Source organism: Humulus lupulus, chromosome 5, assembly GCF_963169125.1.
Source record: "Humulus lupulus chromosome 5, drHumLupu1.1, whole genome shotgun sequence".
NCBI classification, from domain to species: Eukaryota; Viridiplantae; Streptophyta; class Magnoliopsida; order Rosales; family Cannabaceae; genus Humulus; species Humulus lupulus.
The window spans coordinates 242,726,838-242,746,179 of NC_084797.1; the positions used below are offsets into that span (position 1 = coordinate 242,726,838).

At 31.7% G+C, this 19,342-nt stretch overlaps 3 protein-coding genes across 4 annotated transcripts; 2 read left to right on the forward strand and 1 right to left on the reverse strand.

Annotated features, from left to right (window-relative positions):
- Positions 1–4,925: 4,925 nt before the first annotated feature.
- Positions 4,926–7,681, forward strand: LOC133778641 (protein ABIL2-like). Of its 2 annotated transcripts, none has more exons than XM_062218630.1 (10): positions 4,926–5,179; positions 5,468–5,611; positions 5,738–5,811; positions 5,923–6,073; positions 6,302–6,401; positions 6,521–6,601; positions 6,758–6,791; positions 6,898–6,977; positions 7,073–7,170; positions 7,276–7,681. In XM_062218630.1, the coding sequence occupies exons 2-10, from the start codon at positions 5,510–5,512 to the stop codon at positions 7,444–7,446; spliced, it is 891 nt and encodes a 296-aa protein (XP_062074614.1). In that variant the 5' UTR covers positions 4,926–5,179; positions 5,468–5,509; the 3' UTR covers positions 7,447–7,681. The 2 variants fall into 2 exon arrangements, with proteins under 2 accessions (XP_062074614.1, XP_062074612.1); XM_062218628.1 differs by having other exon boundaries at positions 4,931–5,179; positions 5,729–5,811.
- Positions 7,682–7,799: 118 nt separating this feature from the next.
- LOC133778640 (uncharacterized) lies at positions 7,800–12,607 on the reverse strand. Its single transcript, XM_062218627.1, has 12 exons — positions 12,440–12,607; positions 12,123–12,354; positions 11,959–12,036; positions 11,542–11,639; positions 11,133–11,370; positions 10,914–10,985; positions 10,644–10,741; positions 10,211–10,454; positions 9,740–9,859; positions 9,126–9,359; positions 8,951–9,024; positions 7,800–8,457 (listed from the first exon to the last, which is right to left on the reverse strand). Exons 1-12 carry the CDS (start codon positions 12,542–12,544, stop codon positions 8,275–8,277), a joined length of 1,776 nt encoding a protein of 591 aa, XP_062074611.1. The 5' UTR covers positions 12,545–12,607; the 3' UTR covers positions 7,800–8,274.
- Positions 12,608–12,875: 268 nt separating this feature from the next.
- LOC133778642 (uncharacterized) lies at positions 12,876–17,441 on the forward strand. Its single transcript, XM_062218631.1, has 5 exons — positions 12,876–13,032; positions 14,848–14,991; positions 15,103–15,209; positions 16,557–16,591; positions 16,968–17,441. The coding sequence occupies exons 2-5, from the start codon at positions 14,989–14,991 to the stop codon at positions 17,033–17,035; spliced, it is 213 nt and encodes a 70-aa protein (XP_062074615.1). The 5' UTR covers positions 12,876–13,032; positions 14,848–14,988; the 3' UTR covers positions 17,036–17,441.
- The last annotated feature ends 1,901 nt before the right edge of the window (positions 17,442–19,342 follow it).

Consider the following 19,342-nt stretch of genomic DNA (forward strand, 5'->3'; position numbering starts at 1 on the left):
TATTTTTAGACAGGAAAAAAATATTAAAATATACGTGTAAGCACATAAATTATCTCCTAAAGATATAAATACATCGCATTATCAGTTTTTTTTTTCTTTCAGAATAGTAACTAGTTACTAATCTGCCAAATTTTGAAAAACAAAACACATAATTGGTTACTAATTCTTCCAATTTTGTAAAGTGGTAACAATTTAGTAGCTTACAACAAAATTAACAAAAAAAATGCTGGAACAACAAGTGCGAGGATCGACGGAAAGCTTAACTTTCCTGCTTTGGTACCAAAATGCGGGAGAGAAAGTGAGAAAGAAATTGTATTGAGAATCGAAACTTTGTGAATACAATAAAAGAGAACTTACAATATATACCTGATTAATTACCTATGGCTAAAGACCAAAACTAACCTACCAGAACGACTTGGTCAACTAACTAACTAAACAAACAAATATTGCAAAAGAAAATAAAGATACATAAATAAACTAAGAATCCTAATAACCCTAATAGCTTAGTTTATAATTAAGTGTTAAAAGCATGCAAAAGATGTTGAACACCATTTCTATGTGAGGTATTTGGAACCTCAAGTCTAAACATCTTGGTTTAGCTTCAAAGGAGATGATTTAGGCGATAGACCAAAAACATGACTATCTTATCTTGGCCAAGACTGATACATCTACCTTAGCATGGCTAACTAAGAAACCAACAACACTATGGATTAGGTCACACTTCATTTTGTAACCAAAATGTGATTTTCTTATGAACAATTTGTGTAATGCATTCAATAAGTCGATACTTCTAACTAGAGAGACCTATAATAGTAATGCTTGAGAGGTTAAATTTTTTTACATGATGAAGAGAATTATAGATAAGAGGAGGTCAAATTTCCCTAAAAGCCATAGAAATTTTGGAAAGAAATAAATAATGGGCTTGGGTATGTAGAATTAAATGGGCTAGTCAGTGGCATTTTCAGTTGGAGTGAGAACCACTTATGAGAAATTTGTGGTTTTACATGAAATATGGTATTTTTCCATCAAGTTTGATCAATATGGGGTTTTCAACTTTGTGTATTTTTTATGGCTTTTTTATATTTTTTTCAAAACATTTTTATGGATTTTTTTTTCCATATTTTGGTAATATTTTTTTTGTTTACCATTACGATAACGAGTTAGATTTTTTTTTGTTAGCTACAATCAAATCATTTTGATCGTTATCGTAACTAGTTAGGTCTGGAAAAGAAAATTAGATTCAAATAAAAAAATCTAAATTAATTGTTATCATAACTGATTACAGAAAAAATGGGAAACTCCTTCGTGGAAAAAGGACACAGAAGAGGAATTTTTAAAATTTCTTTGCAAAATTGTAAATTTTGGTGAAACAATCATGATTAGTTAGTTTGAATTTTGATATGCTTAGAACTCGCAAGAGTAATTAATGTTCCAAACTCAAACATGCTAGTTCATGTTGGAATATTTGCTTGAAGTTTTGGTTTGCTTGTATTTGATCCTAGATTTTTGCAGGTTATGCTGACTGAATTCAGAAGCTTTTGAAGAAACATCAAATGCAGTTCATGAACCAACATTGGCAAGTAACATTTCCAATCAGTTCTATTTCTATGTTTTGCAAGTATTTTTTTTTTTTTAACATTACTTGGTTTTTACTATTTGTAGTTCCCCATTCTACAACTTTTCTCAATATGTGCTACCCTTCATTTTTTTGTTATATTTAGAGATTTGTTTGTAATGGTTCTAGGCTTGGCTATGATAGAAAGTGTAAATGAGGTTGACTATGTGGCTAAATGATGAATTTGATAATTCCGAATTGAAATAAAAATTGGAACGAATTACCGATCAAGTTTCTGGTTGAGTCGTGGACTATGTCGTTCTCTTTAAGACGTTTCGCGGCTCTACCCAAAGTGTAAACGACACTTTATCAACCATGTCGTCCCCAGGATAAAATAGCCTTTGTATATGGTTCCTCTCTGCACCGAAAGGCTTCGGTCTCTTACACCCTCAAGCTCTGAGAAAATTCGATTATATCAGAAGAGAATATTTTTCAGTAAAAAAGATGTGTCTTCCCGTTTATTCTGATCTGACTTATGTAAAGAAGTTGATCTGTATAAAACAGTAAGAAAACGTTTTTCAAACGTGGGAGGAAATATCATGGTCACATGCAGTTAAAACAGATCACGTTTACTGTTTTTTAATAAATCGTTTTAAAAATTAATTAATAAATAAAAATATTTATTTTATTAAATAAAAAAAATTTCAACAAAAAATAAAGTACGACACGACACCACCTGCCAGCTCAGTCGGTGGCGCGCGGTTGAGGTGGTCAAGTGTGTGAGTCATCACTCATGCACACAAAACTGGGTATCCCTTGGGGCACACCTCAATGCATGACACTTGCATCTTATACACACTCTTAAAAGAGTGTTTCAAATCCATGTGCAACTTTTTCCATATCACACACAATTATACTTTTTCAATTTTTAACAATTCATTTTCAAAAAGTTCCAACAGAATTCAATATGAGGTTGTATAGTAAATTACATAAATTTTCTGATGTTAAGGAACAAACTTAGAGTTGAAAATTGTCCCCTCTAAGTTTGAGGGGAGATGTTGAGAATTGGTTACTATCGTACAAAGTTGTATTCTATTATAGAGTTTGTTAAGTCAATTGGTTATGTTTTGTAACAGACTTGTGTATATATACCTTCTGTACATATCTATTCAATTAATAAGAATCAGTAGCTATTCATTTCTCACTTGTGTTCTTGGCTTTTCCTCACAAGACCCAATACTTGGCAACTTTGAATTGTATCCTTGGTGCCCACACACAAGCTTGTTAAACTGTCGTTATCTCAATTTGGCCGCCATGGTGGGGCTTTTGGATTCATTATTGTTAAGCCATCCATGCACTTTAACTCCTTAAAAATGGTTATTGAGTTCTAAAATGGCCTTCTTAGAGCTCCTAATGCTTCTTTACTCCATTTTTTAAAATACATGACAATATAATTTTTTCATTTTATTTTACACTGCATCATACATTAGAGATATTATTAGAAGAATATTGTAGGATGAATAGAAATATGTAGAAAGAAATGTAAAAAAAATTAATTGGAGTATAATTTTTTTTCATTGTAATGATATGTGCACACAAAATATGTATAAAAATATTATATTATATATAGTGACGTGACAATAATTGGTCTCGTGTTAAACAAATGTGATATGATAAAAAAAATTGTCACATATTTTTATGTAATCATATCATTTCCTCTAAACACAATTCCAACATCAAGCATTAATTTTATATTATTGAGCTCAATTCAAGGAGTTATTTCTTGTCCAATTGTCAATTAGCTTAATTCGTGATGTTGATTTGATATTTCTCACACAATTAATGCACACTGAATGACACTCGTAAATTATGGGGATGACTTGATTGTAATTAGAAGATAAATGGAGAGAAAATTAGCATGTCTTGTGAAGATTATTGGACATTGAATGACACTCTTAAATTATGGGGATGACTTGCCTGTAATTAGTAGATAAATGGAGAGAATACTAGCATGTATATGTCTTGTGAATGCTGACCAAGTCAATGGAGAATTTCTATATATTATGCCGTAAATTAATGTATTGATATTGAGTTCTCAACTGTCAAATAATTTTAAGTTCTTGATGAATTTTTAACTTGTCATTTTCTCACTAAATCATTATTGTCCTTTATATTCTTAATCTCACTTCAAAAGTCATCTCTAATTTACAACTTCTGGTACTTTCTTACCATTAAGAAGAAGCAATAAGAGAACTACTAGGGCTAGGAGTTTAGATTGCTTGAAAAGCTAGAAACATAAATAAAAAATAATAATTGCTAAGGGTATTATTGGTGCCCAACACTACAAGAAGATGACATATTGCTATTGGTGTAATTAAATATTAAGTCTCACTTATTTGAATTTAATAAGTATTGTGAGGTATCGCTAACCAATCATGAAATGTTATATGTTGGCCACCTTAAGATGTCAAATAACAACACTAAAAAAAAAAAAAAAAGTAAGTTCTTGTAGGCCATTAAGAAAGAAAAGCAGTACAAAAGCCGTTCTAGTAATTTATGTTAGCAGGTGGGATTTTCAATCTCTACAATAAATTTTAGTGTGGCTTCATAATATAAAGTGACCAGTGGTTGGCTCATAAGAAGGATTGAGCTGCTGCTTAAATGTTTTATCTAACTTCTTTTATGATATACCTATATGAAATTGCAATTAAACTTTTGGCAGGCAAAGTAGCCATCCCCACAATGACTTTATATGATAATTTTTTGTAATTAATTTTTAAGACACCCTTCTTTCCCATCTACTCCTAGAGGTCCCCCCTAGTTGAATAAACACACCAAAACGTGGTTTACACTTGGCTCATACTTATAGGTTCATGATTTTCTCCATTACAGCGAAAGAGACCACCACTAAACAATTTACTTAAAATAATTAGTATAAAACTCGTTACTTTCAAATTATTTGCTTATTATAACAAAATTAATTAGCATAAAACTATTTCCAATGGAGTGTAAAAAAATGATGCATTAATATATTTAACATATTTTAACAAAAGTATCACTTTAATGGTATTTTAAAAAGTGTGTCAAATTTGACACAAGATATAATATAGGTCAAATTTAGTCCAGCAATAAATGTTACTTTTTTATTTACTATATTGTTACTAATTTATTAGTTAACAGTTAATGACTAACCATATTACTTTTTTTACAATGAAATAATTTTATGTACATTATCAATGAATATTAAATGAATTGTTTACTTTTTTATTTTGTTAATTTGCATCTTGTGCATTGAAACACAATTACAAATATTGAACCAAATATAGCAATGACTCATTTTTTTGTGCCAAATTTAATACAAAATTTATATCTTACATTGGAGACAATCTAAAGCTGGCTATTTTATTTCAAACTATTTACTCAAAACAAACTTTTATGGGATAGTTTTCACTTCACCGATTAGTAACCATCTCTCTCTCTCTCTCTCTCTCAAATGTTAGGAAAGACATGTTATAGTAAATTGTCACAATTCTTACTTAAGCTCTGGAGTTGTTAGTTGCTGACTACAGTGTGGAAAAAGAACTCAGATTGCAGTTGAAGACTAATAACAAAAAAAAATCCCAGGTGTGTTCTTTTTATCTAATCATTGTACTGCGGTAGTCTAATCTTTACTTAATTCATTTTATATGTTACAGGGGTCCATTTTGCTGTTTGTTTGAAAACAAAAGCTTAAACATCTTGGTATTATGTGTTTGTTTATTTAATAAAACATATAGACAAGTTACTATCTATTATAAAGTATGAACAATATAAAGAACTATGCTTTTCTTTTAGAAACTGAATCGTAGTCTATAATAGTGTGATTCTATCATTCAACCTTAAACTTGACACTATTTTTTTTTTCCTTTTCAGAATTTATTTTTATAGCCAGGTGGGAACAGAAGGTACCCTTACATGGAGACGATAAGCTCTTCATCTTCGGTTGCTGCACCACAGGCTTCACACCATGATGAACTCTTCATGCAGCAGAGGATGATCTTTTCAGATAGTTTGGATGTGAATTCTAGTTTTTTTATTTGATTGAAAATGCATTTCATGATCACATGTTTTTGAGAAACATTTTACAGAGGAAATAATATGAAAAAACTGAACCTTGTTTATTTTTGGATTAAGGAATTGAAGAATATGAGAAAACAATTGTACTCAGCAGCAGAGTATTTTGAAGTATCTTACAGAAAAGGTGATCAGAAACAAATGTAAGTTGGATTCTATCTTACTGTTTTCTATCACTTTATTATGTATTAGAAGTCTAAATCTAGTTAAGTTTTAATGACCTCTTCCTTTATTTTTTTTTCATCAAACTATAGAGTGGTGGAGACCTTGAAAGATTATACCATTAAAGCATTTATCAACACTGTAGACCACTTGGGTTCTATGGGAGATAAGATCAATAACTTCATGGATGAAAAGAATATTGATGTTTCAGGAGTAGATCTCAAACTATGTTCCATTGAACAGGTAGTCTCAGTTTACAAACCTCTTTGGCTATTATTTCAGGGATTTTTTTTTCCTGTTCCTGCATTTCTTTTCTATACTAATAATTCTAAAACGTACAATGTTCACTCCAATAACTGTCATCCACTTTTCTAATCTTAAAAGAAATTACTTTTTGACTAATATTATTTATCAGAAGATTCTGAGATGGAATTTTGATATTTTTCTCTTCTGATTTTTGTTTAATCTTAGAAAGTAAGAACATGCCAAGATTTCACCGATCGCAGTGGTATTTTCCAACAATCATTGGCCTTAGGTTGTTCAAAGCACCACAAGCGATACATCATTCCAGGCAAATATTTTTTCCTCAGAGCCTTTTTTCATTCATAGAAACACTCTTAAATAAACTTGCTTCTAGAACATGATTGAAAGAAATTATGAGTTCTGACCAAATGACTCACTTTCTTTTAGTTGAAGAAACCACCAATGCAGTTGGCCAGTCTAATATGATTTGTCTCAGTGCTGAAGATGACTCTGTTAAGTTTTATAATGGTATAAAATAAACTGCCATCCTTTATTTATTACAGAATCTTAAACCTCTGTTAGCTTTGAGGATTTTGTAGTATAAGTAGTTATGCAAGCACTTGTATATCTCTTTCAAGTTCCAGTTCTAACTGACCTATTTATTTATGTTCATACTTCTCAAAGTAAAACATAGGGAGACCTCTGCAAAAATAAACAGGTAAATATCAAGCACCTTTCTTTAAACGCTATTATAAACTTAATTATATCATGTCATGCCAAGAACTTTATCAATCTTATACTCATCTTTGTAAATTTCCATTCAGGGAACAAAGATCTATATCAGCACAGACCCCACGTACTGTACTTAAGACCACTCAATTGAAGAGAACTGCATCCATACCAGGTTTGTATAAAAGATGTCAAAATTTGGTGCTGTTTTAATAGGTTTTCTTTCCCTTTCTGTTCTATTATTACTGTTTGATGATTTTATTTAATTAGATATGAAAGAGCTATCATCATACCATTTTCCAGTCAAGCGATCTGGATCTGTTGTGAAGAGATCGATGACCATAAATTCCTCTGCCTCTAAACAGCGTGTAAGCATATGTAGCTGTGCATAAATAATATAAGAGTGAGTCATATGATGAAAACTAACAGTTGATAGCCAAGAAGATATTCACTCATTCCTCCTGTATTTGCAGTATCCCAAAGAGCCATGGAGATCGAGTTCAATGTCTACTCGTCCAGAAAGAGACAGGGCAAAGAGTCCTGAACAGCATTCTGGCTTAAACAAACGCCTTTTGAAGGCGTTGGTCAGCATACGCAAATATAGAAAGGATGCCACTTTACACAAACACTCCAATGAAAACTAACATCCATAAAAAAAACAGAAAACATTTTGTTACAGGCAAAGTTTTGAAGCATACTGTTTCTTCCAAGTGTTTTGGTCTATTTTTATTGGTTCACAAATGCAAAGTTATCGAAATGACACGTACCTGTTTCATCACCAGCACATGTTCCCTCCAAAGATGTTTTACCATGTACTCGAAACGATTTTATGGCTGTCTTCTCATACAAGTTCTTAATGTATCAATTACTTTATAATAATCTCTTTATCCTTTTATACACACTACACATAAACAAAAACATAATTCTACACCATGAGAAACATCATTAGATCAAAGTCAAAATTAAAACACGTTTAAAAATAATATGTAGATGCATAGGAACAAGTTTTCCTTATATTTTTAGCATATGTTTTAATATCAGTCATTAGATATATGAGTCCATTGTATCTGTACATAAAGATATGTGTGTGTTAGGCTTCTTCACTGTGTGACATCAGAAATGTCATAAGCAGCTGTAGAAATCCACTAACTACATTGCTTGATATGGTTAGGTGTCTTGTAATTCCTCTCACAGAGACAGAATAGCCTTTACATTGTTGAGTGTCTTAAGAGTTAAGACAACCTACAAATTCACAGTTGGGATGGATTCCCAATTTCTCGACTTCATCTCTTTCGTCAACAATGTGATCTTCAGAATAAGTGATAAAGAAAATGCTTATAACTTTCCAAGTTTGCTTGATAGGATACTCTTGTAATTTTCTTCCTTGCAGACAAGTACACTACTGATTAGATCATATTGCACTTATATCATTGACCCCTTATTCACAAAAAGGCATCTGCTGTTGTGAGTGTTTAAATTCCAAGATCAAAACTTGGACATTCATCCATATTCCATGCACAAGTAGAATTATCCTCCAAATGATTCTTTTTAGCGTCAATGGGACCACAAGAAGCTGTAGTGGAACATGGCATATCGGAACATATTGCTCCATCACGCCATTTAGAGTTGACTTCCATCTTGTCTGTATTAAGATGCTGGAGAAATAAGTGAGCACTTAATGTTACAATTTTTTTTTCCATGGGTGGCTGAGTAACACTTTACATTATACTCAAAAGCCAAGAAACAGAAATAAGAGTTGTATCAAAAGCCTTGAAAATGTAAGATTAGCACATGTTGTGAACGAGGGTGTTAAGAAAATGCAGCATTAGACTATTCCACAGAACGTTTTTCTTATTCAATTCAAGAATCAGTGTAAAAGTTACACAGTTTTAGGCCAAGTATCATTAATGTTTTTCTGTTATGTTATAAAAGTAAAATGTCCTATTTTGCTGAGCATTAACAAGTAGGACATGAAAATATCTACAATTTTAGATTTATTAAGATAAAACTGAAAATAAACTAAAATAAAAGAAATTAACTTCACTAATCCCTCATAAGATGTAAGTCATTAATGCCTATTCCTACATACATGTATTCAAACAGTTGAGGCAAGGAAACTATAACAGATAAGAGAATTAAGGTCCATACCTGGTGGGAAGTCCCATTATCGTTGTTGCCATTCACTAATTGACTGCCATCGCCGTTGGATATTGCTGCAATGTCTGACATTAGTTGATTTGCTGTTAGATGCTGAAATTAAGTAAAGAAAAGGAACATCGTGGTTAAGTAATGTTTTAAATTTGAAAGTTTTGATTAAACTAGCCTTTGGAAGACATATCAAGTGGTCTCTTAGTGTCCATATTTTCTCTTGATTCCCAAGCATCAACACTTTCATTAGATTGATCATGCGAAACTGATAATTCTGGTGTTTGATCATGTTCAGAAAAATCGATATCTGCAGGGTTTGAAAGTAGAGGCTCCTTTGTAGGGGTCTTGAATTTATAATCTGGAACATTCTGACTTATGGGTTTCTGGAGAAAAGACAAAATTTGACGGGCTGCAGAAACAGATGGAAGTAAATTGTAAGGTTCAGATAAATACAGCATAAAGCATCTCAATAACCAATAGGCATTTCTCAGAAGTGCATTTGCACTCTTAATCTAAATTTTCTTTTATTATAAAATTGTCAAGGAGTTATAAAACACCGAGATATATCTGATACTCCATGGTAAAAAAAAAAAAACAAAATGATAACATGAACATCTGCAGAAGCAAACATTTCACAAGAAAATCTCCAAATTTGAAAAACAAAACCAATATATATAACCAAAATATATGTATACATATAAATATACAAATAGTTCAAAGATAAACAAAATGGAATATTGCCTCGTTTCAATATCGTTGCAAGTAATTTTAAGACAATCATAGACACACCATTCCGTAGAGGCTCGTCTGTAAGGGGTGTCCTGCTAGATTCCTTTGTGTCAATTTTAGCCGATATGCTAATGTCTGATACTGTAGCTTTCCTCAAACAAGCATTGCCGGAAGGTTTGTCTGCCATGCATACCAAAACATTAAGGCCTATATCCCTATACAAGAATGAATCTGAATCTGAAATGTACAACACCCGATCTGTTCTAGTAAAATGAAAAGAACACAGTTTCCCTTGATAACCACGACTTCATTGTCAAAAGCACAAATCTGATCTGCTGGCCTACATGCATGATTCTAACTAATTAACGCCATTATAACTCTTCTAAATATTATAAAGCAACAGCAGAGAACCACAATGTCAAAGCAAGGGTGTGATAATCAAAATTTGCATAAGATACAAAGAATAACGAATGATTTATTAAATAAATAAACCACCAAAAAGGGCAATATTTAAAAGAATAACACACAAACCTTTTAAAAAAGATTTATTAAATGCAAGAGAATTTTGTTGTCTGTGCATTTTCCCTATTTCCTTAACAATCTTACAGCAGTTTTCCTGAGCACTCAAAGCAGCTATTGGTTCACTGTTTCCTTCAGGCTGTCCAATGTCAACCAAATAAGCATCAAATACAAACGATACGCCAGTTCTTATAACTTCATCTCTTCTCAAGAATCCACTATTCAAGACTTTTCTCGTTTCATCATACAGCATTGCCTAACCAAAATAGTGGTGTGTTAGGATCAAACTGAAACAACAAGAACACACGAATGCAAGAAAGTCAATCGTCTATGATGGTTACATAAGTTACTCAACATAGAATGGCTGGATATATTTTTGGGAAATGACCAACTTAAGTCAGTGGTGTAAGGAAGTTCTTAAAGAAATCTAGAACAGAACAAATACCTGCCTCCCACGAGAGCCACTATTTGCAATCCTTAAGAAACCATCGTGATACTTCTTGGACTTTTGAGTCAACTGTGATGTGTACATGACCTGCCACTCTACATGAAAACATATTTAATACACAGAACTAATAATTGGGAAAACCAAACAAGTTGAAAATGTCTTTTGAGTCAACTTTGATGTGTACATGACCTGCCACTCTACATGAAAACATACTTAATAGACAGAAAACTAATAATTGAGAAAACCAAACAAGTTGAAAATGTTAACCTGTTGGACTAGATTGTGTTGTATCTTGACTACTATGAGATGCCCCAGATTTAAATTCACTCTTGGCAAACTCTGGAATGAAGTAAAATATCAGTTTCAGTATGGTACATTATTTCAGCTCCTCTGGAGCAATGAATACAAAAATACAGAAAAACAAATGTATTGAACAGTTATTTCAGAAAATTCATAATTTGAGAAGTTAATGTGACATTTACTTACCTTCTTTAACAGTTTTAAAAGAGTTGTTTCCGTGACCATAGTTTCGCTGTCCATTCATGATTCCTGTTTCTCTTGCAACATTAGAATTACTTCCCCCAAAACTCTTGTGATCTCCATGAGGTTCTCCAATTTGAACTAAATGAGCATCAAAAGAAATTGTTGCTCCAGATTCTATCTTCTCATCCTTCTTTAAAAACTTACTTTCTAGGGTACTTTTGCTTTCATCCAACAGCATGAGCTGAACCGAGACAAAATGGGGGCAGCGTGAGAAATCATTTAGTCATTCAAGGCTTAATTGTAGTGGAAGTGGACAAACACAAGAAAATAAAATAGACCAATGAAAGAAACACATATTTTGATATATCATTCATTCAGATTACACACAAAATAAATGTAGTTAAGAATCAACCTGCCTCCCCATGGATCCACGAATCTCGAGCTGCACAAAACCATCATGAAACTTCTTAGCCTTTTTAGTAATCTGTGTCGTGTACAGGACCTCCCATTCTACATTATAGAGGGTTACTTAGACAAAAACTACAGTATAAAATTACATCAAAGTTCAAACAGAACAAAGAGTACACAAACAACTTGGTAAAATTTATAAAATTGAAACGAAACTGCTGCAAATGACAAAACTACAGTTACAAATCTCAATTTTCAAGCAAAGCTCTTAAACTCCTACAAATCTCAATTTTCAAGCAAAGCTCTTAAACTCCTACAAATCTCAATTTAGACAATACATTTTGTCCTCTTTCTCACTTAAAATTACATGATTCTTCTTTCATCATAAAATAAAGGAGTTTCGAGTTGATAAAAACGCTACCTGTAATGCTAGACTTTGTTATATCCGGAGTTCTGCTCTGTATTGATTCATACTTGCGTACTTCTCTCTTCTTAAAATCTGAGAAAATTTTCACCATTACATGAATGTTCATATATCCAAGCAGTATAAACATCTATCAATGTTAATCTCTCACTACTACTAACCTCTTATAATCTTCTGCGACGGACTCAAACTCTGCCGCTGCTGCGATTTGCTTTTCTCATCTCTCCGACTATTTGTCGAATTCAAACTAGATCGAACTTCGTGATCTCCCTCGGCAGCGTCGACGTCGATAAGGAAAGAATTGAATGTGAGAGTTTCGCCACTGCTAACGACTTCATCTTTCTTCAAAACCCTACATTCCAAGAGATTCTCGCTATCGTCGTACAGCGAAAGCTGCATCGAAGAAGAAACAACAAACATTGTTTAGGCTCCGAAAATAAAAAGTAAATTCTCCATAGAAATTACAGTAGATGGAGACCTTGTTGGTTGAGGTATTGTGTACTAGAAAACCGTCTTGATAAACCTTGCGCTTCTGCTTCATGTGCTTCGTGTAGGTGACGCTCCATCTCTTCACATCCTCCATTGATACGAAACTGAGCAGAGGATTATCGAAACCTAATAAATAGTTTTTGAATGACGAAGATTACTGGAGAAAGATTTTGAATGGCGGGAATCCAATTATTCGTGGTAAAACACATATTTATAGTATTATTTTTTTCTAATTTTTTGTCGTTTTATTTTAATAATGTCGTTTTTTGTGAAGTTGTCGTTTTTACAAATGATGTCGTTTTTTTGAAACAGTGTCGGTTTTACTGAATGCTGTCGTTTTTTACGAATGATGTCATTTTCCAACATTGTGTCGTTTTCCTTAAAATATGTCGTTTCCCCTCTCATTCTCTCTGCTCTTAAAACGCTGAAACCAAATTCAGTTCTTCTCATTCTCTCGACTCTTCTCCTCTCCACCAGCAGACGATCTCTCTTCCGGCAACGGCGACTCCAACTCGCCGCCCCTCCTAACCGCACGTCTGGCCAATTGCAACTCCAGATCTACTCTCCTCTGTCGTTAGCCAGGTATAACTAAAATTTACTCTGAATATATATGTAAAATCTACTCTTGTGTGTTTGATCTGCTTTCATTTGAAACCAAAAAAAAAAAGAAATCATTTAGATGGTGAGTTTCTGTGTGAATATTTCATAAGCTAGAGCATTTAGATGACCAAAAATGAAGGCTTCAATTTTCCCTGTAATGAGTTTGATAGTTTGGATATGTCTGATTTGGGATTTTTTTTTTTACAGTTGGAACCACCATAATAAAGCTAGAGCAGTATGTCAAACTCATATGATTATATGAAATGAATTTGAAACTGTATATAATAATAAAAGAAGAAGACAAAATGTGCTAATCTTATAGAACAAAATATGTCAAAACATTGCATAAATCTAGAGCATGATAATGATATATATATATATATATTATATGCGTGTGTGTGTGTGAAAGAGAGTGAAAGAAGAAGAAGACATTGAAGATTGATGTGTGTGGCAGTAAAGCCACCTCAGTGATTTGGGGATTAGTTCATTTGGTGAACTCTTTACAACAATTCATTAAAGAGATTGCAGTTGTAGGGATATAAAATTAGAGAAATTAGACCAATATCTATATTGTTATATACATATACGGACTAGCTATATTCAATTTAGGTTTTATTTTTAGAGCTTTGACAAGAATAAATTTTTGAATTTAAATTACTGATGGATTTTAGGATATAATTGCATGTTTCCAAAGAAACTTTGTCTTTCTTTCGTATTGTTGTAATCGACAATGTAAAGAGATAGTTGAGAAAAAAGAAAATTGAAGTGAATAAGAAAAATATTATATGAGGTTTACCCCAATTCGGCTAAAGGATTAATGAAAGCTTTCTATTGTAAGTTAATGACTTAGCTTAGCACTAATAAACTCTTTTGAGCTAGGCATGAGAGATTCTCTGTTCTTTTATTCGTAAACCAAAGTTGAGAGGTTTGATTTAGTTTTGGGACAATAGCTTAATAATATATACATACATATATATCATATTTTGATGAATTCCACACTTGCAATTTTGTGCTCACAGACTCAATAATGGGTCTAGTTTTGGGGCTATCGTTTGAAAATATATATACATATATTTATTGATGAAATCCAAATCTTTCTCCACGCTTATGTATTGACAATCATGATGAGTTTTGATTGTAACTTGTAGTCTGGAATTTGGATTTATGATAGCAGATTTCATGAACTGGTCATTGTGAATTGCTACTATATATGTGTAACCATTAGGATCCTTTTTCTTGAAGTTAACATAATATTGTTGGATCCAAGTGTCTGCCTTGATATATTTTGGAACCGTTCCTGGGGATCCATGATGAAATTTGAAAAAAAAAGTGTTGCCTTATCAATGCCTTGACGAATTCTCTTGTAAAACCCTATTAGAAATTTGGAAGCAATGCTGCAATGTTATTTGTCATTTTAAGTGTATTCTTTGCATGCTAATTAATTCTCTGTACAATCTGGAGGAGTTCAGTGGATGAAGGGTCAAGTTGGTTGGGTGCTGGCTGGTTGATTGTCTGTTTTGTTGTTGTTGTGTCGTATTAGTCTATCTTTAATTTTATTGTTATCTTATAAGCATTCATAATATAAATGAAAGAATGGGCAAAGAATCATAGATACATGTGGTTTAGTTTTAACAATAAAGTTTAATTGACTGAAAACAAATATTATGAGTTTTAATTTAAAACTTTTGAACTTATATTAAAATTTAAAACTATTTATTTTTTACTTTTTATTAAAGTAAATTTTTTTAAAAATTCAGTTCAACTAATCCGATATTCTATTTTTTGTTATATTTTCAGATTCAACCAATCTAACAATCAACTGGGCAAGAGCGTTTTCTCTACAGTTGCTCACAATTATACGCGTTATTCCATTTTGTTTATTGGGATCTCGTTTGCTATTCACATTTTCACTGCAGATCTCATCAAGAAAGTCTAGAAATGGTAATGGCGATTTCTTTTTTTTTTTTTTAAATTATCAATTATTTTAGTTGATTTGAATTATGGGATTTTCTTTGATTGCCTGTTTGAATTCACTGGTATTTGGTGTTTCAGTCTGCGCTTTTCAATTTTCATTCGTTTTTGACGGTGGTGCTATTGGTGATTTGCACTTGCACTTTCTTGAAGATGCAGTTTCCTGCCATTCTCGAGCAAAAAACTGGGTTTGTTCTTACTCTTTTTTTTTCTCTATAGTGGGCTTTTCTTATTTTTTGGACCGTGTTTTGTGTATCATTGCTTGTAATTTGTTTTGCCAATTTTTATGACTTGAGTATGTTCCCACTAGTAATTAGATGCTTATGGAACGTTGTATAACATTTAGGATGCACAATTCAGAGATAAGCTGTGCTAGTATTTTTATAGATTACATTTCAATGTCCGAACTAGGAACTGGCCACGTTCATACATAAAAAAAAAAAAAAAAATTGAAAAAATGAGATAGAGGTCGAAAGACCTCCTCTTAATAACATACATACATAAAATTATCAACATATTGTCCAATTCTATATTGTGTATTGTTGCCAAATGTAAGTTTTGGGACCAAATCCGATCTGGCTGTATATAAGCATAGCTTGCAGTAATCAGTGATAGTGATATGAAGAACTTGTGCAGTTTATATATACATCAGTAAAGGATTAGAGTTGGAACTTAGGGATGAGAGTTGTAATATTCAAATGTGTTTCCTTGTGTCAAATTTTATATGGACTGAGGATTTTTAGAATCGGCTGATTCAGGATTTTCCTTCTCCTATGCAATCGTAAGTACATCTTTATAGGAGGGAGTTACAAACTGTTTTATTTTAGGCTATTCTATTAGAATGGTTTCTGATTGGGGAATAGGAGATGAGGAAGCAATGATATTATGCTTAATTCGAGTGTTGAAAGTTGAAAGTGATTGCCTCCATTACATATTGATTCAATTCCTTACTTTTCCTACCTATTGAATAATTACAAATCTGCCTTGGCCTTAGTTTTGTTGCTATGTCAGTTAACTGCAGTTAAAGGTATCCAAAAACTTTTATTCTATTTTTGGTGTGGAGAGGGGGTTTGATGTGGTGTTATTGGGTGTGCAACGTGGTTTAAAGATTAATTTTGAGCCTATTAAATGGTGATTTTTAAATTTATTTAAAGGCCATTTATATTTTGCACTCCAAGTGTCTCGTTTATCTTCTATTTATTTTCGTTCTTTTTTGCAAGTATTAGCAGATGTTGTTTTGCAAGCTCATGGTTTGCTTGCATTAGATTTGGGGTCTGATTCTTAGGAGAACCTAGCTAGTACTATGCTTTTGTGTCTTGTCTTCCAAAGTAGTAGGTTTAGTGTGATGCTAGTTTTTCACTGGAATTTGCATAACTGGTTTGAGGGATTTCCACGATATGTTGGGGGACGGGTTGACATGGTTTAAAAGATAGTAATAACTAAATTTTCTGATTTCTTTCTTGTGTAATATGGTGTAAACTTTTGAATTATTATTTCAATCCTGCTGTGTTCTTATCAACTTGTCTTTTTGGCAGGTTCCGGGGATTCTTTTGGAAAGCAGCTAGAATAGGTGGGTAATAATAAGTATTTTGACCTCAAAATAATCTTTGTTGTCTAAAATGCTTTGAAGAATGTGGGAAGCATTTGTGAGTAGAAAGATAGTTAGATTATATGATATAACATCCGGGACTCGTTTCCAATTATAAGGCAGCCCGAAGCCATAAGCAAGTCTGCTTGGCTAACAAACTCTGTGCGATTTGGATGTTGATTAGTTTCCTTTCTGTAGTTTGAAATTTGCTTCCTTGTTGATTTTCCTAATGAAGTATTAATGGCTGAATATTAAGAATTAGCTAATGGCAGCTGATTAGTACGTGATCAGATCGAACTTGGAAAATTTGTTTAGATATTAAGTGTGTCAATCTTTGTCTATTTTTTTTCTGATGCAGGTGAACGCTTGAGCCCTTGGGTTGCTGTTGGATGTTTTACAATGGGTGTTTCGATCATATTTTTCTAGGTCGCGATCGCCTTTCTACGTTTCAACCATTCTCGCAATCGAATGTGAAGCTACTGATAATACTTGTCCTGAGTCACTGATTGAACCGTGTGAAAGATTTTTATACTGTGGTAATGAAAAAGTTGTTTAACTATTCTATTTATATGAGTTAAAGTATTTCATCTTCTTTATTTTCCATTCCTTCCAGAAATAGAGCTATAATCAGTTTCAGAGTAGTTGAGTGTATTCATAGATTCATTTGGTTTCTCATCTCTTTGGAGATTTAGGACAACTTTTACATAAATGTAAATCAAGTTGGTCACATTCTTTGTGTGTTGCTTGAAATGTTGAAAATTTGCTTTGTGTTTTTAATGGGACCATTTCTGCATATAATAATCATACATCAAGAACCCAAGTTTTAATTTTATTATTGGTTTATTGTTTATCAAATTGGTATGAAACTCCCAATACCTTTGGAGTATTAGAGAACAATTATTAATACTAATTAGGGATTATATATTTTTGGACCATATGTTTTGTCTTATTATCTGTTTGGATCATGTGTTTTGATAAATTATTTTTTGGACTTCATATTTTGTAAAATAATTCAAATAAAACCCAAAACCCAATTTTGGTAAAAAAAAAAAATCAATTGAAATCACAAATAATTTACCAAACTAACAATTCAGAATAAAAATAAAATTATTTTGTTTGAAAACTGTGTTGTTATATTCAACTTTTTATTTATCAAAATTGAGTTTATGAGTCTATTTGAACTATTTTAGAAAATATAGTTTAAAAATAAATTTTTTAAAATAAATGGTCCAAATAAATAATCCGAAAAAATACGGGATCCAAAAAAGTATAATCCCTACGTAGCTTTGGACCCATCCATTTCTCTCATATTTATTTATAAACATTTATTGAATAAATATTTGGAAGAAAACAAAATAAAATAAAAGACATCAAATAAATATGATTACTTGTATTAATAGTTGACTTTAATTTTCTGGGTTTTATTTTAAGTGTGTTTTCAATGTCATGATAGAAGGGGAAGAAATACTATACTTTCAAAATAAACTAATATTTCATATTTTTAATTAGTTTAATGTTCAACATCAACTTCTTGAAAAAGTTTCCTTATTTTATAACTTTGGACATATACATTGTACAAGTGTCTTTGCTCTGAGTCACTAATGGTATGTCACAAATCACCAACAAAATAAAATATAAATAAATATAAGTAAGTTTATTAATGTAAATAAAAAATAAATAAAATTGAAAGTGACTTGGCTTTTGTTTATTAATGGAAATTGGATGTTTTTCCATTTCAGTGACATAGGATAGGAGTATCAAGTGGAACAATATTTAAGTCTATTATTAATAATAAATACAAATACAAGGTTGTGTTTTTTGTGTATCTATGAACTAGTGGTGGTACACCTCACCTCAGTTCACAATTCACTTCCCATGAAAAACTTTTTCATTGTTCTAATTAATTGGCCAAAATTTGGATTGTTCAACAAAGATCAACAACCCCCATTTAATACTTTTTTTTTATTTAAATACAAAAAGTATAATATTATGGTGTATCAAATCAGATTTTTCTTCATTGTAGATTGATTGGGATTCCTTTGCATTGTCTTGTATGGCTCTAGTTTTTCTTTTATTTTGTTTTTTTTATTTAAGGATAAGTTGCTTTTTAATCCTTTCAATTAAGATTAGATTTATTCAATTATTCTTATCTTAATTAATTTAATCAAATAAAAAAAAAAACATTTGTTGTATATAGATCATAGATATCAGTATGGGAGAAGTTAATCGTTGAAATGATAATTGATCGAAAAAGTTCCAGGAGTTGCAAATAAAACTTTAGGCTCATATTGGTCACGGGTTGAGAAAGGGAATTGAAATTTTTGAGATCTAACCTCCCAATAATAATAGAGTTGAAACTATTTACATTATCACTCCATTAATATTTTTATTTTTTATGACTTTATATTTGGTAAGTATTTTAAAATTTGGTGTGTTTGAAAATTAAAATTTTCACTATTCCCCTTGGATCACGCGTTTGGGGTTTTTAATATGGTTTTTTGTTTCAAAAATAAGAGTTGAGTATTACAATTGAGCTACTGTATATACGATTTGTATATAACACGAAATAAATATTTTTGTTTATTTCTCTTATTTTTTTAACTGAGTTTTATACGTATATTTATTTGTTGTTGAATCTCTAACCATATACATTAAAACAGATTTGTTTATTATACAATAAATCTTATTATAATGTTTTAAATTTTGAAGAATATGTATATTTAACATGCTTAA

What these genes read in the sequence shown, in the direction of transcription:
- LOC133778641 (XM_062218628.1), top strand. Translation starts at nt 5,510, where the DNA reads ATGGAGACGATAAGCTCTTCATCTTCGGTTGCTGCACCACAGGCTTCA. An exon ending in AACTATGTTCCATTGAACAG is followed by an intron (nt 6,074 to 6,301) that starts GTAGTCTCAGTT and finishes GTTTAATCTTAG; the next exon opens with AAAGTAAGAACATGCCAAGA. An exon ending in CTCTGTTAAGTTTTATAATG is followed by an intron (nt 6,602 to 6,757) that starts GTATAAAATAAA and finishes TACTTCTCAAAG; the next exon opens with TAAAACATAGGGAGACCTCT.
- LOC133778640 (XM_062218627.1), bottom strand. Translation starts at nt 12,544, where the DNA reads ATGGAGGATGTGAAGAGATGGAGCGTCACCTACACGAAGCACATGAAG. An exon ending in TTTTAAAACTGTTAAAGAAG is followed by an intron (nt 10,986 to 11,132) that starts GTAAGTAAATGT and finishes ACTTCATTCCAG; the next exon opens with AGTTTGCCAAGAGTGAATTT. An exon ending in AACACAATCTAGTCCAACAG is followed by an intron (nt 10,742 to 10,913) that starts GTTAACATTTTC and finishes GTTTTCATGTAG; the next exon opens with AGTGGCAGGTCATGTACACA.
- LOC133778642 (XM_062218631.1), top strand. An exon ending in ATTCTCGAGCAAAAAACTGG is followed by an intron (nt 15,210 to 16,556) that starts GTTTGTTCTTAC and finishes TCTTTTTGGCAG; the next exon opens with GTTCCGGGGATTCTTTTGGA. An exon ending in TTGGAAAGCAGCTAGAATAG is followed by an intron (nt 16,592 to 16,967) that starts GTGGGTAATAAT and finishes TTTCTGATGCAG; the next exon opens with GTGAACGCTTGAGCCCTTGG.